This window comes from Harmonia axyridis, chromosome 2 (genome assembly GCF_914767665.1).
Source record: "Harmonia axyridis chromosome 2, icHarAxyr1.1, whole genome shotgun sequence".
NCBI classification, from domain to species: Eukaryota; Metazoa; Arthropoda; class Insecta; order Coleoptera; family Coccinellidae; genus Harmonia; species Harmonia axyridis.
In genome coordinates, this window is record NC_059502.1 from 61,311,661 (window position 1) to 61,339,030 (window position 27,370).

Genomic DNA, 27,370 nt, shown 5'->3' on the forward strand with positions numbered 1-27,370 from the left:
AATCTCGAATTTATTCTACAACTGAAGGTGTTCTCAATGATAATTATTTTTATCAGAATTATGCGTACATATGTTTTCCACTTTCAACGTTTTTCTTCAATACAGATGTTTTTTGCCAGCAGGAATAAAAAAAGATGAGATTATCAGATTTTGAATGTATTGGCTCCATTCTGAAATCAGCTGTTCTCGATCAATTCTAGTGATCAATCTAGTTTTTCTTTAGCTATGCAACGCGAAACACGCAATTTGACCCAAAAGGAATGTACCCAAGCGGTAGTTTTGTGAGAAGAAGGGTGGACATACACAAGAATTGCAGAAAGGTTTGGAGTTTCCCATACAAGTGTTTCCAGAATGTTGCAGTGATTCAGGGAGACAGGTATGAATGTCCGAAGACCAGGACAGGGTAGACCACGGGTAACAACTGCCATTCAAGAACGTTCCTTGAGAGTTTCTTTGTTGAGACAACGGTTTGCAACCGCTCGCCTCCTTCAAAATCAGCTTGAGCAAACTCATGGGGTTCAAATTAGCACTCAGACAATAAGAAATCGCCTCAGAGAATATGATTTAAGGCCTCGTGTCGTGGCAAGAGGCCCAGCTCTTACCCCAGCCCATCGAAGCAGGTTTGGATTTTGCGAGAGAGCATATCCATTGAGAAGAGGCTGATTGGGAAAGAGTTCTCTTCACATATGAGTCTAGATTCTGCCTCTACCATTGTGATCGACGTTCCCTTGTATACAGACGTCCACATGAAAGATATGCTCAGTGCAATTTCCTGAATACTACTGGTTTCGGGGGAGGATCGATTATGGTATCGGGTGGAATATCTTTGACTGCTCACACAGACCTAGTGGTCGTTGATAATGGACTTATGAATGTTGATAGGTATATAAGGAACATTCTGGAAGAGCATTTAGTGCCATTTGAAGAAAATTTCATTTTTATGGACGATAATACCAGACCCCATCGTGCGCGCATCGTTCAGGAGTACCTTGAAGAGCTTGAAGTCTCCCGAATGAAATGGCCAGCAAGAAGTCCAGATCTCAATCCGATTGAGCAGGTTTGGGACAACCTCAATAGAAGGCTGAGATGTTCAGAAAATCATCCAGCTACTCTTAATGACTTAGGAATCCAACTCAGAGAATACTGGGAAGGATTAGATCAGAACATTTAAAGATCACTCATTTTGAGTATGAACCGTCGTTGCCGAGCTGTAATTAACGCTAGGGGTGGAAATACCAAGTATTAAATCACTTATCAGCATTCCAGTATTTTGAAAATTGTTTATTTCTCTTCTTTCACATAAGATTCGGTGAAATTCTGAATTTTTCTTCCATTTAATGTGTCTTGTTTCGTTCAAAACCTTCCTGAGAGAACATAAAAAATTAGTTATAAAGTCAATGTAGAGTTAACTTTCATTAAAATTGAGATTTTCAGAATGTGCGTTAATTTTTTTGCGCAGTGTATTACGATAGTTATAAATTATAATATAATAATTGATTTAATTCAAAGGTCTTGAATAAAATGGTCTGAAGATATACGAAGACAGCGAATTTTGGAAAGAGTAGGATTCTCAGTTCGAAGATTCTCAATGCCACGTTAAAACGAAATCAAAACACAAACCTGAAGATCAGTTAGCAGCTTCCTGTGCAAATCCATAAAATCATTCGCCGTTGTGAGATCCGTTCCCATATTCTGATGACTGCGAAGAAAAGCTTCAGCTATACTAGAAAGCCAAAGTTGGATAGAGCTATAGGATTCGAGGAAATTATCGAGAGCCCTATTTATCCTCTGGTTTTCTTCGCGATGTGCAACACACAAGGCATCCAGCCTGATCTTGACATTTTCCAGATCTTCCACGGCTCGCTTAACACCGTCTGTTCCTGTTGATCCTCTTCCAACAGACTGAAGTATAGCGTAGCCCTCAGCTATGGGTCCAGCGGTTATTTCTTCGATGGCCTTCGAACAGTCAGCGTGCAGTTGAGTAAGGTGAGGTGAGGTTGGTTTCAAGTTCGAACTCGTCAGTTGAATTTCGAGTTGGTCGAGGTTGTTGAAGGCCTGAAAAGGAGACAATAAATTGATATATGTTACAAAATGAAATATTTCTGATGTGAATATGGAGATAAATAATCGCGAGATCCTCCTGGTGGTGGATGTGGAGGTCAGAAGTAAATTCTATTATCAAGTTGAATTCTCGAAATCTTGCTGGAGGTAGTTATTTTCTCATTGGCGTTCTATCGAATTGACCTGATGTATGATGTATGACTGTGTATTTTGCTACACAGTTCAGTTCAGATCAGTTGATGCAATAACTTAATTACAGAGGCTTACAACTTTGCTCCCGCCTTTTTTCTCCAAAAATTATCTCGTTAGATCTTCCATAGACCCGATGAATTCCTGTATATTCCAAAGCATATGTTATTTTATGAAGTCAGTTTTTATGTGCTACTTCCAATGAACAAAAGTCAGCACTGTCGATCAGAACAGACGATTCTACACTCACGTGTGTTTGACAAACGTTAGATCCAGACTGATGATCTAAATCATATGATAACCGGAGCGTGAGTAGCTTAAAAAACAACTAATAATTGACATTCACTTTCAGATCTACACTGCGCAAAAAAATTAACGCACATTATGGAAATCTCAAATTTATTCTACAACTGAAGGTGTTCTCAATGATAATTATTTTTATCAGAATTATGCATGCATATGTTATCCACTTTCAACGTTTTTTTTCAATACAGATGTTTTTCCCAGCAGGAATGAAAAAAGATGAAATAATCAGATTTTGAATGCATTGGCTCCATTCTGAAATCAGTTGTTCTCGATCAATTCTAGTGATCAATAGTTTTTCTTTCGTTTGATTTTCTACACTCGATCGCTATGCAACGCGAAACACGCAATTTGATCCAAGAGGAATGTACCCTAACGGTAGTTTTGCGAGAAGAAGGGTGGACATACACAAGAATTGCAGAAAGGTTCGGAGTTTCCCATACAAGTGTGTCCAGAATGTTGCAGCGAATCATGGAGACAGGTATGAATGTCCGAAGACCAGGACAGGGTAGACCACGGGTAACAACTGCCATTCAAGAACATTACTTGAGAGTTTCTTCGTTGAGACAACGGTTTGCAGCCGTTCGCCTCCTTCAAAATCAGATTGAGCAAAATCATGGGGTGCAAATTAGCACTCAGACAATAAGAAATCGCCTCAGAGAATATGATTTAAGGCCCCGTGTCGCGGCAAAAGGCCCAGCTCTTACTCCAGCCCATCGAAGGACGCGTTTGGATTTTGCGAGAGAGCATATCCATTGGGAAGAGGCTGATTGGGAAAGAGTTTTCTTCACAGATGAGTCTAGATTCTGCCTCTACCATTGTGATCGACGTTCTCTTGTATACAGACGTCCACATGAAAGATATGCTCAGTGCAATTTCCTGAATACTACTGGTTTCGGGGGAGGATCGATTATGGTATGGGGTGGAATATCTTTGACTGCTCGCACAGACCTAGTGGTCATTGATGGAGCTATGAATGCTGATAGGTATATAAGGAACATTCTTGAAGAGCATGTAGTGCCATTTGCCCCATACATTGGTGAAAATTTCATTTTTATGGACGATAATGCCAGACCCCATCGTGCGCGCATCGTTCAGGAGTACCTTGAAAAGGTTGAAGTCTCTCGAATGTAATGGCCAGCAAGAAATCCAGATCTCAATCCGATTGAGCAGGTTTGGGACAACCTCAATAGAAGGCTGAGAAGTTCAGAAAATCATCCAGCTTCTCTCAATGACTTAGGAATCCAACTCAGAGAAATCTGGGAAGGATTAGATCAGAACATTTTAGGATCACTCATTTTGAGTATGAACCGTCGTTGTCGAGCTGTAATTAACGCAAGGGGTGGAAATACCAAGTATTAAATCACTTATCAGCATTCCAGTATTTTGAAAATTGTTTATTTCTCTTCTTTCACATAAGATTCGGTGAAATCCTGAATTTTTCTTGCATTTAATGTATCTTGTTTCGTTCAAAACCTTCCAGAGAGAACATAAAAAATAAGTTATAAAGTCAATGTAGAGTTAACTTTCATTAAAATTGAGATTTTCAGAATGTGCGTTAATTTTTTGCTCAGTGTATATGAGGGTGACTTCATTATATGCGAAATATTCGACTTGCTTGTTTACTAATTGAGGTAATAAATTGAACAAGATGATGATGAGCAAGAATGAATACTTACTGACTGAGCCGATTTGAAGAACGACATCACCCTCTCCAGTAAGCTATTTCTATTTTGTAATTCAGTCATGTAATCAGATGTCAGCGAAAGAATGGCATAGGACTGTTTAGCTGCTTCTTCCCCAGCAAAACATCCAGACGCCAGTAACTGTTCAGTGGCTTTGGTTATTTTGAGTGCCTTTTCTTGTAAAATCTGCGCTTCCGGCAGTAGCTTCTTGTTTTCGTGCAATAGAAGTTCGGTGCTAGAAGCAGAATCTCCTGAAAAATAAAAGTATATAATTTATTCGAAGTTTTACTTGCCTAAACAAAATATTTGTAGATATACGTCTGACACGCTCATAACAAAATAACTAGTACTTAAAATATCGCAATTCATATGGGCCTTCAACAACTAAATCAATCATTTTTTGTATTATTTCACATTGGCAGTATTATTTGACAAATTGCATCAAAACGTTGTCGAAGAGTATCTTATCAATAATATAGTTTGTTGTGAGTAGGGCAAAAACATAATGAAATGAATTGTGAACTCACCTAGTTGATCAGCGTTAGATAATCTGTTTCTGCAGTTATTGACACAATCTTCTAGTTCTCTCAAATCTGCGGCTAATATAGCCAAAGCTAAGCATTGCTCTAGTTGCAATTTTCTCTTGTTGAACACAGCTTCTACATCTTGTCTTTTGACATGTAGATCGTCTAACCAAGTTTGGACTTGGGATAAAGCTGAAACATAAAAGAATAAAGATCACCTGGAATTAATAACTCATCAGTATAAATGAAATTTTACAATACGTCAACTAGGAAATTTTCAGCAGAGCTGATGAACGATTTCGAAAGGAAATTTTCAGCAGAGCTGATGAACGATTTCGAAAGGAAATTTTTTGAAACAATTAAGAAATTCGGACTAGTGAATATAAGCTCAAAGTTGAACACAGGGGAACGTGCTGCCATCAATGTGAGTAGCGATAGTCCGGTTCTAGCCCTTTTGGAGCACATCTCTATCGTATAACCTAATATAGATGACAAACCTAATGAAAACAAATTCACAATTTGTAATTTCAAGATCTATAAAAGGATGTATCGCATTGTATTCAGAAGAAAAAATAATTCATAGTGGATTCGCCTATACAACTCATGAATAATATGTGGTTTCAAAATATTATAATCGATAGTTACCTTTATTAATCGATTGTCGAATATTATCGGGTCGAGAATCGAGTGTGCCTTCTGCACCCAGCGCCTTGAGTTTTCCCAAAAGTGAGTTTCCCGCCTGCAGAGCGCTCATCAGAGATTCCAGTAGGGTCCTCCTGAGGTCGTGAATCATCGTTAGAAATTGCTTCACCGCATCGATTTCAATTGGCACGACTCTATCGGTGCAAGATTCTTCTAAGTTCTTGATTTTATCGAAGAACTCAGTCGCTTTTATGTGATACTGAACGTTCAAGTCGAGAATGTGTTTCCTCAAGTCTAGACTGTAATTTATGTCTCTCCAAGCTCTTCCCAAGGTTTCGGCCATGGCGGCGTACACTTCCGCCCTTGGTTTCTGCGTGGCGATGAGCTGATCTGCTTGGCGTAAAAGTTCTTCCACAGGACTTTGTTTATTCTGAAAAATTCAAATGATTTGTTTGAGGATTGTTCGGTCTCTTGGTACAAGATGCGAGTTTAAAAGTTTAGCTTCCCAGAGTTTTCTCATTGAAGAATATTATGTGGGTAGTGATGAATTAAGATTAAATAGATTGAACTTGTCTTGAATAGACTAAATTGAGGAACTAGCATGAGAGCGTAAAGCGAAAGTTGGAGTTTGAGTTGAGCTAGAAGTTGGGTTTTAAGAATTCGTACAGTCTTATCGTAATGCAACTGTTTTTTGAATTTTGATTTCATATATAATGCAACAGCTGTAGCTATGAGTATCTCATCAGACGCCATTTCTGTACGCTTCCGAGTGAAGTACAGCAGTCTTTGTTGAAATTGGTACATGTAGAGATGGCAGCGAACAACAGACTTCATAACTTCATATTATTATATTATTATTAACCGACATGCATGCGTGTATTGAACATTTAACCTAACCCTTCGTTCACTAATTTTGGCATCCCCAATTTTCTCGAAAAAAATGAAGACGCCAGCCGTCGCAGCGCTGTCAATATTTTTTTTATAGAACATACCTTTTCTTTATTGCAATTCGAGAGTTGATTTCATTCTAATTTGTTGATTTCATTATATTTTTTTTCTGGTGCCATTTTTTTTAACCTATAGCGATCTGCAGTGTTCTTTATGTTAATTCTATTTCATTAATTCTTTTCTTATTATCATTTTTTATTTTGTGTAGTATTCCTTGATTTGGACACATAAAAATGATTTTATTTCTTGAAGGGAAAGAGTTATTTTAGCAAACAATTCCTCTGTTATCATATTGAATTAATGAAATATAGCAATAACGATAAATAATTTTCGTAAAAACTGACGAAAGATTCCGAATTAAATGATCTATGTGCTAAGCATTGTGATCGATAACGATATTATATCTTCTTTTTTTATTATGAGTAACCTTTGGCAGAGGTTTAGGTTTAAGTCGGCGCATTCGTTTGTTCTTTCGATTTTTAACTGAGAATCAGTTTTTTATACCGTATTCTTCAGTGCCCCATGGAAAGAAATCCATGGGCCTTAGGACCGGCGATCTTGGGGGATATCTGATGGATCCATCAGTTGCTATCCATTTATATTGAATTCTTGTTGTGATATTCTGTCAGAAGCAACTTATAATGGAATAAAAAAGATATAATTTATGTATGGATCATAATAGTGGGCAATTGGGCATAATATACAACATATGATTTATGATGTTTCGTTTGTTATTGAAAAAAATTCTTTTATAAAAATATATTATTTGTTGAATATAGTAATAGAGAAGCAATAATCACATTAAAAGTTAATGAAATGAAATCAACATAAATAACGCTGCTAGAAAAAAAAATAGAATGAAGTCATCTTTCGAATGACATAATAAAAAAGTATGTCTCTGGGAAAAATGTGTGACTTTATTTTTGCGACGACTCTTACTCGCTTTCCAAGTCATTGAATTGAATTGTAGAGAACGTAGTTCACAGAATTAGAACATAATCTGCCGTTTTCAAGAAAATTGGAGTTACCACCTATATCGTAGGTATTCGTTGAGAATTTGAGTGGTACGAGAAATATAACTAATTTAGTGTATTACATCAAGAAGATATAGCGTCGAATGCAAAGAAGACCAATGAGCGAAAAAGTATATATCGACTTTGATGAATCAGCATTTATCGAAAATGATTAATTTTCAGAAACTCGGGAACAAGTGGTTGAAATATATTTTGAATACCACAGTTTTGAACTTTTGATGCATGCATCTTCACTCTTCACGAACTGTTCAATAATTATCTACGCAGTATTTCTAATAACCCCAAAATAACTCTCATCATGCTCCAGTTAGGAGGCGGCTGGCATTTTCATTTACCAATTAAGCATTCCAAGAATGTTTTAAAATAATGTTGCCTATAAAATTTCTATAACTACCTAATGGAGATTCTAAGGTTTGGAATAAGTTGATAAATGAATAAAATATTTCTCAGGTTTGTTGTTTACATTTCACCATCACAAGTATCTACAAATTTGCATTTATTCAAATTTTTCATATTGTTTTGGAACTCACATGAATTTTTGATATTGAGAAATTATGAAAAAATTCGAGGATATATTTCGTAAAACTTTTGATGATTGAAGAAATTTGGGTAATGAATTACTCATTCGAATTCAGTCAGAGTTTGGAAAAAAAAATTTAAACTAAAATTTCATTTAAACTATGATTTTGCCTGTAATTTTCTAATTTTTAGCAGATTCAAATGATTGGGTTCGACTACATGGTGCAGAATGAGTCGAATCCTTTCAATGGGAAATTTCATTTTCTCAATAATTGAAAGAATACCCATACGATCGAACTGAAATTTGGTGAGGATTGTTGAAAGATAATTTTTTTTGTAGAATTTCGATGTATGTTCATCGATAAATAATAATTTAAAAATTCTGATACATATGGCGTTATCACGCGGGAAAATCAATCAAGTTGAATATCTTTTGAATAATGAACTGATTTGTTTAGTATTTTTTGGGTTATTTCTAAGGAGGGTTTATGAAGGCGCAGAATTGATTTCTAGAATATTTGTAAATTTTAATGAATACGTTGATTCGATCGAAAATAGCCAAATTTGAATAAAGAATGTCGTTCTACCAAGATTTGGTGACGATATATGATGGCATATATCAAGAAGCATTTTTTTCACGTAGAAAATTGTTTCAAGAAAGTTATGATTGCCATCAGGTTGATAGTATCACGCCAATCTCAATCATAATATTCATATTCGATTTATCGAATTTTGTTCACACATCAGATAAATAAACTTATATTATTATTCATCGCGCAGTTTAAAATTCCCCTTACGGAAAATCCAAAATCATTAACTCAAAAACACTCTCAAAATAGATTCCCAATAAATATTCGGTGTGGCATCTATGAAAATGATTTCACATATATGAAAATATATAAATATAAATTTAGAAATTTACTGCTTTCGAAAACTGATGGATCGGCCGAATTGGACATGTGGCTTGGCCACCTCGATCTTCCGATCTGTAACCTACGGATTAATTTCTATGATGAACACTGATGATGAGAGTTTACAAAACAATTGTAGGAAGCGACTCTTTTCAAATTTTCTAGACGTTTGTGGAAACATCGAAATATGTTAGTATCCACATCAAATTCGATAAATAAATCTGACCATCTTCTTTCAGTTCAACCAATTTGTGATTATTCTTGTTCAATTTTTCCATTCAATTTCGAAATTTTTTGACGAGGAAATGAGAGTTTGAAAGAAATTAGGTAAGGAATTATAAATTTACCAACATTAAACTGATAATAATATGACTTACTTTTCACGAAAATTTGGATTTTCATGTGGAGGAATAAATAATTGATGATAATTCATACATAACAGTGTGAAATGGCAATAAAGCCAATAGAAAAACTGAAATGAAATTTTTTTATTCAAAAAAACATTTTCATTTATCACCCTGTATGTTGGTACCAAGCAAAATTTTTGAATTTCTTGCTTGGTGTTCTACAATCATAAAAATGAAGATATCTGAGTGTACAGGTGAACTTATATTGAAGTAGGTAAATGAAAAAAGTTTAAAATTCTACCAATCAGATCCTGATTTCAATTTGAGAAATACTTATTCAAAAAAAAAAACCTTTGAAAAAAATTACATAAATTAAACCTAGTTCGTGAAACCCACGGTAATTTCCAATTAATTCCAATAAAGAAAATATAAAGAGATCGATGCTCATTCATATGAGTTTATTGAATCGTATCTGTGGGCATCAAACATCAAATTTTGTGTTCGGTTTAACTAGACTAGACTGAAGACTCAACATAAGATTCGTTTTGTTTACGCAACGAAATTAAATTTGGAAATACGTCAATATACATTGAGTAGCAGTAACTTGGATATTCTGTAACCCGATACACTCTACCAGTCTATTTTTGCTTTCTATTTCCTAATGGAAATACACAAATGAATATGTAAGTGAAGACTCTCTTGATTAAAAAATTCCAGGAAGCATCAACTTCGGTTCAGAATAACACCTCTTGTTTCTAGGAAGTATTGGTCAGAAGGTGTTGCCTGCCCGTTCAATAATAGTTGAGTAAATTCAACTTCTTGAATTAATTTGAAGAATACGATAATTTTTTAATTTCCGGAAAACATGGTTTCTCTATGTTTCACTTCGTTTATACACTGCGCAAAAGAATTAACGCACATTATGGAAATCTCAAATTTATTCTACCCCAGCCCATCGAAGGGCGCGTTTGGATTTTGCGAGAGAGCATATCCATTGGGAAGAGACTGATTGGGAAAGAATTCTCTTCACTGATGGGTCTAGATTCTGCCTCTACTATTGTGATCGACGTTCCCTTGTATACAGACGTCCACATGAAAGATATGCTCAGTGCACTCTTTCCAAATCAGCCTCTTCCCAATGGATATGCTCTCTCGCAAAATCCAAACGCGCCCTTCGATGGGCTTGGGTAAGAGCTGGGCCTCTTGCCGCGACACGAGGCCTTGAATAATCTCTAAGGCGATTTCTTATTGTCTGAGTGCAAATTTGCACTCCATAAGTTTGCTCAAGCTGATTTTGAAGGAGGCGAGCGGTTGCAAACCGTTGTCTCAACGAAGAAACTCTCAAGTAACGTTCTTGAATGGCAGTTGTTACCCGTGGTCTACCCTGTCCTGGTCTTCGGACATTCATACCTGTCTCCCTGAATCGCTGCAACATTCTGGACACACTTGTATGGGAAACTCCAAATCTTTCTGCAATTCTTGTGTATGTCCACCCTTCTTCTCGCAAAACTATCGCTTGGGCACATTCCTCTTGGGTCAAATTGCGTGTTTCGCGTTGCATAGCGATCGAGTGTAAAAAATCAAACGGAAGAAAAACTATTGATCACTAGAATTGATCGAGAACAACTGATTTCCCAATGGAGCCAATACATTCAAAATCTGATAATATCACCTTTTTTTATCCCTGCTGGGAAAAACATCTGTATTGAAGAAAAACGTTGAAAGTGGATAACATATGCATGCATAATTCTGATAAAAATAATTATCATTGAGAACACTTTCAGTTGTAGAATACATTTGAGATTTCCATAATGTGCGTTAATTTTTTTGCGCTGTGTATGATCAGTCCATCCTTCAAATATAATGATCGACTTGTAGAACATCATCTTATATAGGTATGGCATTTCTTCATGAACAACTGTTAGGATGATAACTATACACATTCCATATTTTATAGGTCGTCAGAGAAATTGCCTCGTGGAACAGAGAGCGACTTTGAACAGAAGTTGAATTTAATATATCGACTCACCTGTAATTGTCGTAGCACTTCATCGTGAGCTTTCTGCAATTCCAAAGCTTCTTCTAGCGTTGCTCCTAGTTTCGTCAGTTCAGGGGTGATCTCTAGTATCTTCAGTTGAAGCCAATTACCGCACTGAAACAAAAACAAAACAAATAATGTGGATATACGTTATCTATGACACTATAATTGTAATATAATTTCAATTATATATAAACAAAATTATTGAAAATGAAAATAGCGTGATATGGAACGCCGATGAAAAGAAGATCGCCAAATGGTGGAGAGACATATGGCAAATAATATCAGGAGAATAATGAATCTGATAGACCAGGCAAAATGCCTTACTAAAGCAGAAGAAGAAAAAAAAAACTATAAAAATTGGGGTTCAAAACGTCGTAAATAATGACCAACCAATAAATTAGGTAGATAGTAAACATTTCGGACAATAACGGTTATGAACAATAGCACAGAATAAAGGTTACCTCAAAAATAACACAATGGCCAAAATCTCAAAAAAGTTTGTAATAATTTTGAAAGTAATTACAGAAATTACTTCAAATGGTTTCAGTACATTGAAAAAATTGTACATTGTACTCAAAAATGCCAATCATCAACTCGATTTCATTGACACAATGACATTTTTTCACCAATACATAAATTTCATTCCATAACGTATATCCCTAAGCATTGATATTTTGAATCCCATAGTGTTGGTTGTTTCGGTGAAATATTCATTGGATAGAAGAACTGTTTATTAGATGTACATATAAAGATTTCCAAAATCAATTAATAATGATAACTGCCAGTAAAAGTTGCCCTACTATTCGATAAAAGTTATAGCTTATGTTGTAACTCTTCGATTTCTACTGGTTCACATACTCGCCGAATAACTAAAAATAAACTTTGGAGTATGGTTTGCATAAATGTGTGTTTTATAGTGTTCGTAATGTTCTTAAAATAGAGACTGATGTTATGTTTATGTTCTGTATAAGAATAATTTCTCTGGATGAGAATTCGATTTTATGCAACGAATTGAAACTTGCTCATGTTAATGCTTGTTGATCTATAGCGTATAGAAGGTAGTTCAAATATTCCGTGTAGTTTATTGGACTATAAATTGTTTTGAGTGGGTTAACAAATGAGTTTATTCATCTGTTCAATTATTTATATTGAATCCTTATAAATTTATTTTGGGCTTTCTTAGGTATTCTTCTTCCTTGCTTTTTCTTTATGTTAGTGATCACTCTGGCAAAATTCTCCCCTATTTCAGGTGCTCTTATTAAGTACCATAGGAAGATGCGCAATACACTGTTAAAGGTAACTGATGACATTTTAACTAATAGATAAGGGACACACAACAACAATCATTTTCTTAGACTAATCGAACTTTATTAGGCTACTCAAAAGTATTCGATACTCTTGTACATGAGATTTTGTACGGAATTATAAATATCGCTGTTTTTTTGTCGAGTGCGGTGGTGTTCATAATCATCCTCACCATTCAGCCTGTCGAAGTCCACTGCTGGACATAGGCCTCCCTTCATAAGAACCTATCTGAATTGGAGGACTCAGCAGGTGAGATGTGGCAAGGAAATTCCTGATCCCTTGTCGGTCTTAGTTGGCGTGCCGCAGGAGTCAATATTAGGGTCCGTACTGTTATGTTTTTACACCCATTTTATTCGTATACTTCTAAAATACTGCACTTCTATGCAGAAGATCAATTTGGGGAGGGATAACAAGAGTTAACGAGAATCTTCTAATGAGGAGCAGGTTTGCGTGGCGCATCAGTTGAGTCCAGCTAAATCAAAGGCACAAAAAATATTTTGGAAATTCGGTGGTGTGCAATAAACTGAGTCAGAGCCGAGGTCAGAGCATTCAATTCAGCAATTCAGCACTCAATTGTTTAATTGAGTAAAATGAAGACTTGTCAAGCATTGTGCAGTATTGCACAAGGAACAATTTGAGGATAAACGTTAAAAAATGTTTCTATATACCCTTCTTTCCGAGAACGTTTCATGTGGAGGTTGAGTTTATGATAGGTGTTGAGAAGATTCCATCCTCCTCCTGTTGTAGGAACCATGGTGTATTTTTCGATTGTCGACTGAGATTTAGGGAGCATGTCTCTATGCTGTTGAGAAATTTTTTCTGGCACTACGTTATTTGTATCGCCAGAGACAGTTTTTAGATTTCCATTCACGTAAGTATCTCTGCGAAACTCTTGTGCTGTCCAAGCTGAGCTATGGATTGACAGGTTTTTATCCTTGCCTAGACTCTATCGAGAGATATAGGTTGCAAAAAGTACAGAATTCGTGCTGCCGCTACGTTTTAAATTTGAGAAAATACGATAGGGGATCAGTGATGGAATAAATGGGTTAGCGTGGCTCAGGGTCGAAAGTATTTTTCGGCTTCATATGAGTATTACTGTAAATCGAATTTTGAGTACGGGTATTCTTCCTTATTTGAAAGCCAGGTTGGTCTACCGTTCAAAAAAACTAGGTGATTTGGGTGAAATTTTCATATTTGTACCAAATATCCTCGATGGTTGAAATATGCATCATGATCCACCCTGTATATTGATTTTATAGTTCGATTCTCGAGAAATGTCTATCATAATGTCCTAAAATAGTTGATGAATCTAATAATGTCTATATAGCGGATATAATTTCTCGTATCACAATCGTAAACTGAAAACAACAGAAAATGCCTCTCAATAAATGATCTATGGATTGTAAACGGGATGTAAGCGTGGAGGCGCCATTATACTAGACGTCAAAGGAAACCGAATACGTGCTTGATTGATTGCTCCTCCCAATCAATTGTATTGTGTTGTCTCTGGTGTTTTATTTTCTGTCAAGTATCACCGCTACCGAATACTTGAGTTGAATTCATAGCAGACAAAAGGACAATAAATTCAATGAAGTCTAGATAAATTTTGGCACAAATAATAATGAACCTGTTCAGACACGAAAACAAGTAATAGAAAATAAAATATAGTAGGCACCTATTCAAAAAAAAGTTATCGTCTAGAGGAAATTAATGACTCCAAAACTATAGTGAAAAGATCAATGCCATGTTTTTCTATGACATTTCATGGAATGTCTCCTATAGCTGCTGAAATAAGTGTAAGGAGTACACATTATTTTTTCATGAATTTTCAGATTCTCCACATTCTAAAACTGAAACTGATAAAATTTTGAGAGATTTTCAATGTCATTTATTTGAACGATTGCTCAACTTAATAATTATTGACAATAAAGAACCAAAATTGAATACTTTCCGTGTAATTGACTGTCGTTGTCCTTTTCTTTTGTTTTCCTTTAGGGGCGTTGCTCTTATCGTTCAAGAACTATTGTTTAATACTCAAAAATTTTACTACTAGCTGATATTTGGGTGGAAAATTCGTTCATTCAAACACCACTTGTCTTTTCTCCTAAAATATTAGATTTTTATTGTATCCTGATATTATTTCTAGTACTGAATAAAGACAGTTATTTTATTTTATTCCGTTATTGATTTCTTCATGAATGACTACGTGCGTTTCATTTGCAGCATAATTTTTCAATATTAAATGTTTAATTGCAACCTCAACAATTACGTTTGAAATACCATTATCATTAGTATTTATTCAATCGTCTTTTTTTATGATGTTTTCAAAAGTTAATATGACATCATCCATTACTTGTCATAAAAGTTGAGTTCTTCGATTCCTATTATCTGAATCATTCGAAATAAACAAAAAAATCGCACAACCAGCTAAGAATAGGTCAATACTCGATTCAATATAAGGATGAATACATGTGTGTGAAAAGTGAAAGTAAACTTTAAATGATATAACTCAGAAACTGCGATCCAAGGTTATCAGGTCAAGGTTTATCATACCACCACATTGTAGAATTTTACCGACAATAGTAGCCTGAACCTCCTAATGAAATAAACCAATTTTCAACTATCACGTCTGAGACAATATAATTTTAATTATTGAACATCCTGAGGTGATCAGTCTAGCTAGATGATATTACTCAGATAAACTCAGAATAGTCAGTACAATTGCTGCATGTACAGCAGTAAATGTGATTAGGTTAAACCCATTAGGTGTGAGATTTGAGTCATATCGGTTGATTTGATCTGATGTCTACAAGAATAAATAAATAGAAGCGAAGGCCGTCAACTCTGTTAGAGCCTAATTACAATGCTGAAAACTATATTTATAATGTTGACTCTTATGTCACGAATTGAATAATACTAAATTGGTAGTGATTCTCTTCAATTCAGCACTAAGCGAAATATTCACAAGTTAAGGATTCTTTCTCTATTATCACTTTTGTCATTAGAACATTGAATTTAGAGGCAAATAAATGCATGAATCGAAAGATATGAATTACTCGGTTGATTTTTTAATTTATCTATAAAATTTGCAATAGTAATTTATAACTAACCAATGCAGACGGCACTGATATTCTTCCATGAGTTCAAAATTCTAATTTCGAAAGAACAATGAACAAGTATTAGAATGCATCTTTTGTATGAGTATTGTATTATACATTATTTTCTCCAATTCAGTGAATTTTAATTGAACATAATGGGATATTTCCATAATTATCATTTAGTGGTTTTTGAATTGAAAAATGTTGGATACTAGAACTGTTTTCGGTATCACAAATTAGACAGATGATAGAACAATCCGTGACAGAAAAGTGTTCCGACCACCTATAATACCAACATGTAATATGAAAATATAAATATAACATCAGATTTTAGCCATTAATTAATGGCTAATGTCTATGACGACAGAGTTCTCACCAATTGAAATTTTGGGTTGTAGATGTAATACAGGGTGTTTCATTGGGAAACTGAAATACTTCACAGGTGCATAGGTGGCACCAAGGCGGTTCTGGAGATACCCCATTTATTGAGTCTTACTGTCTTCGTAGCCGAGATACAGGTTGTTTTATGAATTTTTCCCGTTTCTTTCTGGGGCCATATCAAACGAACCACTCGGTATGTTTCCTTCATATTCGGCAAAGATGTTCCTAAGTGAGAGCCCAAACGTATCATGCAATAACCGCCTTGAAAATCCAGGTCCGGGTTAACAAAAAATTATGAATCGTTTGAATCCTCGAAACAACACCCTGTACATCGGAACTTTGAAAATCTGTTTCTATATTCGGAAACACCATTGAAAACTTAACTAAGACGTGTACTTTAAATTTTCGCGCAGACAGTTTTACTGCACAAATTTTCAACGTAAAAGTGAAGTTTTTGAGAACTTGGATACCTGAGAGTGGTTTGAAGTGACTTTTAACAATGAATTATCAAAAACAATGAATCCATAATTATTTCAACATCACTTTGTAATTTATTTTCACATTGGTTTTCCTTTTTATAGCTGTATACCATTTCAGTCTTCATTTTTGTGTTACAATTTCGGTAATTTATGGATTGGCCTTCAAGATCCCCTGATTTGAATCCCGTGGATTATTATATCTGGGGTCACATGAAATCGTTAGTTTATTCCTCTAAAATCAATAACCGGCATCAGCTAATCAGAAAAATAGAAGAGGCTAGCCAGAAAATGAAAAACAATCCAAATGTGATTCCGAAAACAGTTCGAGATATTCTGAAACGAGCAAGAAAATGATCAAAATGGAGGTCATTTCGAGCCGTTTGTGTAATTACTTTTCTAATTATTTTGTTATTATATTTTTTGGTTCATAATTGTTTCGAAATATACGATATCAACCTAATGCAACTAAATTCTCAATAAACAGAAACTGAAATAGAATACAGCTATAAAAAGGAGAACTAATGTGAAAATGAATTACAAAGTTATGTTGAAATAATTACAACAAACAATATTTTTGATAATTCATTGATAAAAATCACTTCAAACCACTTTCAGGTATCCAAGTTCTTAAAAACTTCACTTTTACGTTGAAAATTTGTGCAGTAAAACTGTCTGCGCGAAATTTTGAAGTACACGTCTCAGTTTTGTTTTTAGTGGTGTTTCCGAATATTAAAACAGATTTTCAAAATTCCGATGTACAGGGTGTTGTTTCGAGGATTCAAACGATTCATAATTTTTTGTTAACCCGGACCTGGACTTTCAAAGCGGTTATTACATGATACGTTTGGGCTCTCAATTAGGAACATATTTGCCAAATATGAAGAAAATATACCGGGTAGTTCTTTTGATATGGCCTGAGAAAGAAACGGGCAAAAATCATAAAACCCTGTATCTCGGCTACGAAGACAGTTAGACACAATAAATGGGGTATCTCTAGAACTGCCTTGCTGCCACCTATGCACATAGGTTTCCCAATGAAACACCCTGTATAATATTCGCTATAATTTTAAGCTTGACTGATTATCTTATTCCTCGTCTTATTCAGATCATATGTCCAAAAACCCTAGAAAATTCAAGCAGAATTTTGAAAAATTTTATCCAATATTTCCATAAAAACATATTGTGAAATGTGAAATATTTCGTTAACGAAACCATAACCGTTGCATTAAAAATTGTAAGTATTGTAGGTCATCGTGTTTTGATCGGACGAACAGAATCGATTTTAAGAAGGAATATTCGTTTTGAGTTAGTTTGAGACCATTTCCGGCCAAAACTCGAAAAATACAGACATGATCCTAGTAACCCCTTCTTATAACTTCACCATAATAAAGGAATGAAAAAATGAAGGAGCCCACAAAAAGAAAATCGATAGGAAATAATCAAACTAAAATTTTTAAACCTATATTCAATAATAATCAAAATATTCAAAATATGCCGACAATCTTCCTCGTTAAAAAAATGACGAATCAATGACCACCTGCCATCTGATTTGGTTCAAGTACAATCTCGGTGAACGCATGACCTTATTGCTATACTTACAGACAACGTTTAAGCGAGAAAGAGAACGCATAAAGTAGGCCAATTTAAAATTATGTAACCTGCAAATAATTCAACGTACTAGCATAATTTTCAGTAGTTAAGTCTTAATTTTTTTCAATATCTATCGGATAGAATTTTATGACGATCTATCTTTATATATGAGGGCTTCAAATAGTTGTTTATATTGTTCTAATATTTCATTCAGGAAAAACATAAGGTGTTATTTCGATTGGATGACATTTTCGAAAAGTTTCTTTTCATATAAATGAATGGTATATGACGTAGGAGACTTGGCTGAGATTCTTGGCTTGAATTTCTAATAGAATTAACGTAGGTCGATCTGAAAAACTGATTTATTCAGTGTTTTATTGGAATATCATTTCGACATTTTGTACAACAGTATACATAAAAAAAAATTTCGTGTTTTGGTGAATGAACTTCCGTACCAAAAATATTTATTATAGGATAATTGAATATCTCAATATTTTCAATTAACTGAACTCGAACATTTGAGAATGTTAAAAATAATATATACTAATTTACAAAAAAACTGCAACCCCCAGAAGGAGCGATTTCTCTAAATGACAACACTCTCCCGTAGACCAATAATTCGACCCCTGTCAAATTCCGCGTACACGTGCGCTAGGCATTTTCACAACAACTAAACATTGATTTTTTGTATCTCTTCGAACGGCTGGTTAGTTGTAATATTCAAAAAACTTGCAAAAACCACTAGAATATTCAAGTAACGAAAATTGTTTACATGAAAAAACCTTCACGATTTTTTCTCCAAATTCAATCATTTACTCCTTGCTGTACTATCTACGCTTTATAAAAAAAAATTAAATTTAAACAGCTCCTTCTGAGTGTTGCAGTTTCTTCGTCAATCAGTATATATTATTATAAAATTAAATGAGTTTGACAAGAAATGGACTTTTTGTTCTATGAATGTCATTATATTCAGTCTGAGAAAAAATACAATTTGAAAATTCCAACTACTACATGTTTTTTCATGACAGATAATCATATATTTGTTTTTCTGTCATTTTAATAGTTATTTATGCAACAAGTGCAAAAAGTGAGGCCTAACGGCCTCGTCGGACAATTTCACGTCGAGTGCAATAAACAATTTTTGCACGAGTTGCATACAACATTTTTTCTACGTTCATGCAAAAAGCAAAAAATGATTTATTGAGGTGCGACACTAGGTGTAGTAAAATGAAAAGCGCAACTTGAATACTTTATTATTAATATCGATTTGCATTGAAACAGGAACCAATACGTTACGAACAATTTAAATCAAACTTTATTTTTACCCTCAATGTTGAAAGTGAATGAACAATTGGTGCAATTTTCAATATGAATATTTTGTAGTGAAGTACTTTTTAAATCCACTTCTTAATTTCTTACTGCTGTAAACGTACTAGTACTTGGTAACTGTACATCGTTATTTCCTTCAGGCTGAAATATTTGTTTGTCATGATGACAGCACGTTGAAGTAGAATGACAGATGAGTGCAGTAAAAACTTTATTGCACTAGTGCAATAAAGAACTTCTTTTTCCACTAAATATAGTTCAATAAAGTTTAGCTTTTTGCATGAATGTAGAAAAAAGAAATGTAATCAATTCCTTTTTCTATGTGTTCGTTCATTTATCTTTGTTGAGGAATTTACTAGAAGTAGCTTAAATTCATAGGAAATTTTTTTTTTTTTTTAATATCAAAAAGTTAGGGCTGAAAGGGTTAATTTCCTGAAAAAATTTTCCGGATTTATGATTCCAGAACGCAAAGAGTGTGAAAATTACATAAAAAGTAATTTTTTTTCCTCGAACTATTCCTAAAGTTTTCAGTGAAATAATGAACGAAAACTATAATAGTTCCTGTTTATTAATGGGCATAAGTCATCCATTTCGTTTCTAACGCGAATCTATTCACATGTTGAACGTTATTGAATTTCGTGACCTTAATCTCTGCCATTTGCCACAAACCAAAGTATTTTCGTTTGTTATTCATGATATTCCGAGAGTTTAGTTAGCCCGTACAAGCTTCGACATTGACAATTTTCGGTATCTTGTTTCTTCCATTTGAATAATATTCCAGCAAGAAAGAAGTTTTTATATGGAATTTCAATTTTGGACAAGCTGTGCGAAATCTATGAAACTTGTATATTATGGTTAATTAGTTTTATATCAAATTCAATTGATTTTTTTTTTGGAAAGGTTCTTAATTGAGAGAAAATTTCATATAGAATTGTCATAGGATATATCCTCCAATTCTTGCAGCAATTGGTTTGAATGTAACACCCTGTAGTTTGTTACATTTTTAGATTAATAAAAATGAGCTGTTTCCAAACATGATTGATACTTGTGGTCTAGCAGACAGAATATGAAAGAAATTATTTTTTATTTTTATACTTTTTATTAATCTAAAAATGTAACAAACTACAGGGTGAAACATTCAAACCAATTGCCGCTAGACAATAAGTATTTTTGATAATATTGTTCATTTAACTAATAAAGAATGTTACGCGTTACTTTATGAGCACACACAAAACTATTGTATTTTTGTCCATTCTGTATCAATTAGAATCAACATGTGATACATTTTTGGAATCAGCTCAGCTGGAGTAATCGGAAAATTGAGACGAAATGGGGGTGTTCCATTTAAAAAACGTCATTACTCGAAAATAATTCAGCCTGTATATTAGATTATTATTTTAAACTACGGTGAATCAAAAATCGACGTGTTTCAGGATTATTTCTTGAAATGAAATGGTCTGTTTAGCTGAAATGAATTTGTTCCATACTTTACGGACACAGTGTATTTGATCAACTTGAAAAAAGTACTCGTAAATAAATATTCAATATATTTATAATGTATAATATATTATATATAAATTATTGAATTATTAATTATATCATATGAATTTTGAAATTGATTGAAATCTCAACAATCATTTATTGATGGATGATGAATGGTAGATAATCGCATCAACGTTATATTCATTTGTTTCACGATAGAATTTTCCCTTCATAATTCAGAAAAATTACTTTTTGAAATTTCTAAGGTGGTATATTATCGAAATCGACTCCAATATCTATTTCCAACAGCTAAAAAAAAATAAGTTTCGTCATGAAATCTGAATTCTCAAAAACATCACAGATGTTGGTTTCAATCTCTTGCATCTCATACGTAGATGCAAATAACCCTGAAGAAACATTTCGCAAAATCTATGTGAGAGCACTCATGAATGCGCAATCTTACCAGTTTCATACGATAAACAAGAGTATGCAATCTTGATGGGAGTTGCTATTTTGAGAACTGTCCAAAAATACTATCGCGATTCGAAGTTTTGTTGACAAAATGGTCTACTTATCACTGCGAGAAGGTCAGTGATTCAAAAGGATATCGAAATTCTATAGGAAATAAAACGTTACTTCTGCTTATAGGCTGTGTAGATCAGTTTATAACATCGATAAAGAAAAAAGGGTTTTACGTTTTCAATTGAACCTAGGAAATTAGGCATCATGTTTTCAATAACTGGTAGAAATCAGTGGAATGATGTATTTCCAGTTCACACAGAAATAAGTAATTTAAGATTAAAGAAACTACCCCCTTATTCATGGAATCTTAACTAGTTGACGTTTCGACAATACTGCTGTCATCTCCAGAAACTATAGTAACTTTTAGTTAGTGATGATGACAATAAGTAACATCATCGATGACAACATAGTTTTTGAAACCAAGTTGAAGCCTAGTAAAGATTCCAGGGATAATAGTGAAATTATTAATTTGTCAAACGGGTCAAACAGTTCATGGTGAAATACATGTCTATATGCTTCGGAGTTTGGTCCCTCTCCAAGCAATTCATAAAAATAATTTTCTGAATGAGCTCGAAGCGATTTTGTAATTATCAATGTCCTAGAAATCTTCATATTCCAAACAGTTTTTTTTAGGCGATACCCAAATACCAACAAGATAATGAAATACAAGAAAAATTGTCAATGTTACAGAAGTTATGGATCGAGCTCCTCATCAACTTATCCTTGAGAAAATATTTTGGCAGCTTCAGATCATATTTCGACAAAAACCACTGGGCTGTATGGTATGGTATTATGGAACAATTTTAATTATAATGGAACCCTTCGAGAACACACACTTTATCTATGAAATATCAGGAATGGATCATTCAAAACCTTGTTTGAAAGCATTGCCAACATTTTGTGTTGCTGAATTGTGACAACTGTCATCGCTCAGAATTTGAATTCTTACACTTATTTGTCTTGAATTTCTGTCTAAAAACTCCAAAAAACTATCGATACATCTCCAAATTTACCAAATGAGTGTTTTTTCAGACCAGAATTCAAATTACTATTTCGAATAAGACAACTTTTATCGAAAGAAGACACAAAAACATTGGTAGTAACCAAAAAGTCAATTCTTGAAAATGTGAATAAAAAAAGGTAACGATGGTTGGAATATTCATTGGCTTAGTGTACCTGTCATTTTAGAAGAGACGTTCTTTAAAGGCGACAATAAATTCAGATGAGTTAGGATATATTTCTTGCCTATTCCTATGACCAATTTAGGTTACTTTCTTAACAAAGTTAAATGAAAAATTACCATTGATGAGAAATCAAATATTTGTTTTCGAGATGATGTCATGGAACTCTGTTATTCAAGATATTCAAACAGAAACAAGTAATGGTGAGAGTTGTCCATCAATATCAAAATATTAACGTCCATCATTAAAAGCACTAATTATTCTTGAAAAATATGTTCTAGCTATAGCAGTTTTTTTTTGCGAATGATCGCCAGAAAAGATGTTAAAAAAAATGTATTTTGACGAAGAAGAACCCATTAAATTCTATGCTGACAAACCACGACCTACTGACCTCAAGACCGCGAGGTGCACAAACATCAGTCCAAATTCGGACCATCAAGCTAGACAAGAAGAATTCCCCAAACAATACCGTGAACTCACATGAAGCAAAGCTATAACGATCCTCGTCTTTCCACTCTGCACCGCAATGGTGCTGATGGTGGTCGTCTTGGCCATCGCGGCAGACAGAGAGGGCGTCTCTACATTATCTTTCTCCGCGTCCATCTCTAAGACACCAGATGACACTTCAGGCTCGAAGGACCACACACTTGCCGCGAACTCGAAAAATCGTTTATTTTCGTTTTTGGCAACTCAAAAAAAGTACGCGGTTTATTTTCGTTCGTCAGTTTCGTCGTTCAAAGTCCCGGGATGCCGCAGAAACAACTGCCGATCGCGGACAGGCGGCCTGCCTCGCGGAACGCATCTCCTCGATGACCACAACGCGCGTCTGTGATCGCTCGCGTAATACTCGCTTATTGTTTGTTGTACAAGTCGAACTCTAGATGGCCGAGCTTCTATCTGCACCGGCAACCGGATCGTGACGTCACGCCTCTTCTCCTTGGCCATATTGGAAATGATGTTAATTGGTTCTTGCGAGAGATGTTGATACAGCGGGACAGACGACCGATATTTTCACCTTGTTATCCAGATTAGAGGGTACTCACGAACGGAGAGAATAGAGAACGTCCAATATTCCACAGCCGTAAAGAAGAATGAAGCAATTAATATGATTGTAACGGGGTCGGATGGTACTCTGGTTCTTGAACTTCTTTCTGCCGTGCGTATCGCTTGCAGTCAGAAGACTTCCGTTTTGCCGGTTTCTTCTGGGCAAGGTTCATGCACCCAAAACATCGATTAGGCGCATCTTAAATACACTGCGCAAAAGAATTAACGCACATTATGGAAATCTCAAATTTATTCTACAACTGAAGGGGTTCTCAATGATAATTATTTTTATTAGAATTATGCATGCATATATGTTATCCACTTTCAACGTTTTTCTTCAATATAGATGTTTTTTCCCAGCAGGAATAAAAAAGATGAGATTATCAGATTTTGAATGTATTGGCTCCATTCTGAAATCAGTTGTTCTCGATCAATTCCAGTGATCAATAGTTTTTCTTTCGTTTGATTTTCTACACTCGATCGCTATGCAACGCGAAACACGCAATTTGACTCAAGAGGAATGTGCCCAAACGGTAGTTTTGCGAGAAGAAGGGTAGACATACACAAGAATTGCAGAAAGGTTTGGAGTTTCCCATACAAGTGTGTCCAGAATGTTGCAGCGATTCAGGGAGACAGGTATGAATGTCCGAAGACCAGGACAGGGTAGACCACGGGTAACAACTGCCATTCAAGAACGTTACTTGAGAGTTTCTTCGTTGAGACAACGGTTTGCAACCGCTCGCCTCCTTCAAAATCAGCTTGAGCGAACTCATGGGGTGCAAATTAGCACTCAGACAATAAGAAATCGCCTCAGAGAATATGATTTAAGGCCTCGTGTCGCGGCAAGAGGCCCAGCTCTTACCCCAGCCCATCGAAGGGCGCGTTTGGATTTTGCGTGAGAGCATATCCATTGGGAAGAGGCTGATTGGGAAAACGTCCTTCGATACGTTTGACAAGGTGATTTCAATATAAAATATACGATTTCATATCAAATCGGAAAGATACCTGAGTGGAATAACAGAGGCTCCTTCAATGCAAATTCAAATATAGGGAAAGATTCATCGCTAGAAATAACCAATAAGATTATCAAATCATTCATCATTATCATATCAAAAATGAAAAAAGGTTGCGAATTCTCCAATCACGAAATTAGTTTTTTCTCAAAGTTTCTATCATAGAATTTTTCGTTTTTTATGTTTTAAAGTTATTGTCATTATATTTCTCAATAAAAGTTATTCACTGTATCAAAATGTATTCTTTAATTTTCCTATTGTTGGTTTTGGATACATTATTTATCTATAGTTATCTGTAAAAATTAATATTCTGAGTGTGATGTACGTTATCGAAGAGAGAACTGATCAGACCTCTAGTGGATCCATGACAGTTTTCATATTTTTGGTTATACAAACCTTAACCTTAAATAGTCCAATAAAATCCGACCTTTATTGAGCGGAATAAATTAGGCAAATCAGGCGGCAAGATTTATTTTGCCGGTTCGACAAAATGTCTGTCGGCGGGTCTATCATATAGTGGGCAATTTTTTTATATTCTTCTTGAATATTCTATGATTCAGGTAATGCATTCAACATTATATTTTGCACAAGGTGTCCTTCGGAACCCTTGATGATTTCCACCCCCCAAGCCTTTTTGACGCAATTATATCTGCCCTAGTATTGGCCAAAATTGTTGCAGATGGTCGATGAAAATAATATCCTGTGTATTCGTGTGTGCATTCGGCTAGTTTGAAAAATTTGCAACAATTTGCGGAATTTTTCTCAACTGATGTATTCTACTTGCCAACAATCTTTTCCATTTGAAGATTAAAAAAAGCAGAAACTTTCAAAATTTTCCGAACGTAGAAATAACATAAGACCTAATATTTTTGTGAACACAGATTCATTCGATTTCAAAATTTTTGAGTAAATGTAATATCAATTTCAATCCTTATGCTCCCATTCAAGTTGATTGCGCCAACAAAAATCATAAATATGTATATTGCACAGTATCGAAAATAAATGCCTACTATTTTCGTAGCAATAGATTGAAAGATAATTTAGCTAGTACTTATATGTAAAATACGGACTTGATTGCTCATGCTGAATTTTAGGGGGATCATTCCATCAGAACTCCTCATTCAGATATAATAAACGACAATAATGAGTTCATAATACGTAACATCTCGTATTATACCCTACAACAGATTAATGGTCTCCTTCAGCCCTCATAAACAACTGGCAAGTTTTTATAAAAATGAACAACAGATAAAACAGATGGTCCATTCAAATCTTGGGTTGACAAAATATGGGACTTTTTTCTACTTAGTTTGTTATTGTATTGGTGGAATCGCCTTAACTTCGAAAGTTCAATATCGTTTGGTTTAGTCCATGTTATCGGTTAAAACAAGACATATTGCAGAAATGCTCATAGTCATTCTTATTTCCATTAAAGTCAATAAGGCGAGACAAAATAAGGTTAAAGTGGAAATTAATTCAATGAATTCAATTTCAGTTCCTTAAATGCACGTTTTTACGTGTAGTCTCCTATTTAGGATGGAAACAATTAGAAATTGACTGAGACGGGAAGTAAATCATTCATTCAACAAACTTTTCTCAGAAAAGTGGCAACATCATCTGGAATATGTACTCGAAGAATTTCTCCTGAAAAACAAGTCTTATTCTTATTCATGATCTTAACTACAAGGTCTCTGCTTCAACGCAATAATCTTGAGATGGAATTTATATGTTTTGGCGAAAGAGCGCATTCAAAATATTCGTACTTTATTTATATGGTGTTATTTTTGGAATATGGGTTGTATGGATATAGATGTCATTCAAGATACACGACATAAAAATACACAAAAATATATTCCTGCCAAGAAAATGGGATTTTATTCGATTCATTATAAATTATTTCTTCTTGTCGAATGTCGACATGTACAATGTGGAGGTTTGATGAATTGATGAATGAAACGAAAAATTTAGTAAATTTGATTATGCGGAATATCGATGTATAAGCAATTTAGGTTGTTTAAAGTAAATATCTCAGTGGCTTTGAGGCTTCTAGGTCCTCAGATGTATCGAGTTTGTACGTTTTCCTATCTCTTATAATAATAATAATAATAATAATAATAATAAGGAGGACCACAAGGACCGGACACGACCGAGCTCAGCCCTTCTGATATTTTAAATATCTGGGATTGAGTGAATGTTCCTCTTAGCGAGGAGTGAGAAGCCGACGGCGAGGAAAAATCCTACGCGTATAGGCAAAAGTCGAATAATAATAAACTTTATTGATCCTTCCTGACATTAAACAAATGTATAGGACAAGTCATATAAAAATAGTATACAATTTCATAGAGAGAAAAAAAACAAAAAAAAAACAGATTCAAAGAATGGAGTCCCTAAGGAACTCTCCAACACTATAGTAGCATCCTTTAATCAATAGCAACTTTACTTCTCGCTTGAAAGACCTTCCATTCATTGATTTCAACCTACTAGGCAAACGGTTGTACAATTTAATGCCCATAAAGCTCGGTGAGGACTCATATTTAGCTGTACGATGTTTGGGGAAGGCTATGGTATCAGTATGGCGTGTTTCATACCCATGAAAGTCAGAGCATCTCTTGTATTTACTGATGTTAAGTGGATATAATTGAGGCAATTAAGAATGTAAATACATGGGAAGGGAAGCATACCAAATTGACCGAAAATCGGACGACATGAATCGCATGGCCGAAGTCCGAAAATAAGTCGTACGAT

The 27,370-nt window shown here is 34.7% G+C and overlaps 2 protein-coding genes across 2 annotated transcripts in view; one reads left to right on the top strand and one right to left on the bottom strand.

Annotated features, from left to right (window-relative positions):
• The window catches only part of LOC123673557 (titin), a 207,111-nt gene that overhangs the window by 142,298 nt on the left and 37,443 nt on the right, over positions 1-27,370 (bottom strand). Inside the window, exons 4-8 of the mRNA XM_045608126.1 lie at positions 11,193-11,315; positions 5,408-5,834; positions 4,766-4,954; positions 4,233-4,489; positions 1,621-2,055 (exon numbers count right to left, since the gene is read on the bottom strand). Coding sequence (XP_045464082.1) covers positions 1,621-2,055; positions 4,233-4,489; positions 4,766-4,954; positions 5,408-5,834; positions 11,193-11,315 — 1,431 coding nt within the window. The remainder of the gene's footprint in view (positions 1-1,620; positions 2,056-4,232; positions 4,490-4,765; positions 4,955-5,407; positions 5,835-11,192; positions 11,316-27,370) is intronic.
• LOC123673558 (adult-specific cuticular protein ACP-22-like) overlaps positions 1-27,370 on the top strand; it is a 47,161-nt gene that overhangs the window by 6,690 nt on the left and 13,101 nt on the right. The gene's annotated exons all lie outside the window — the stretch shown is intronic.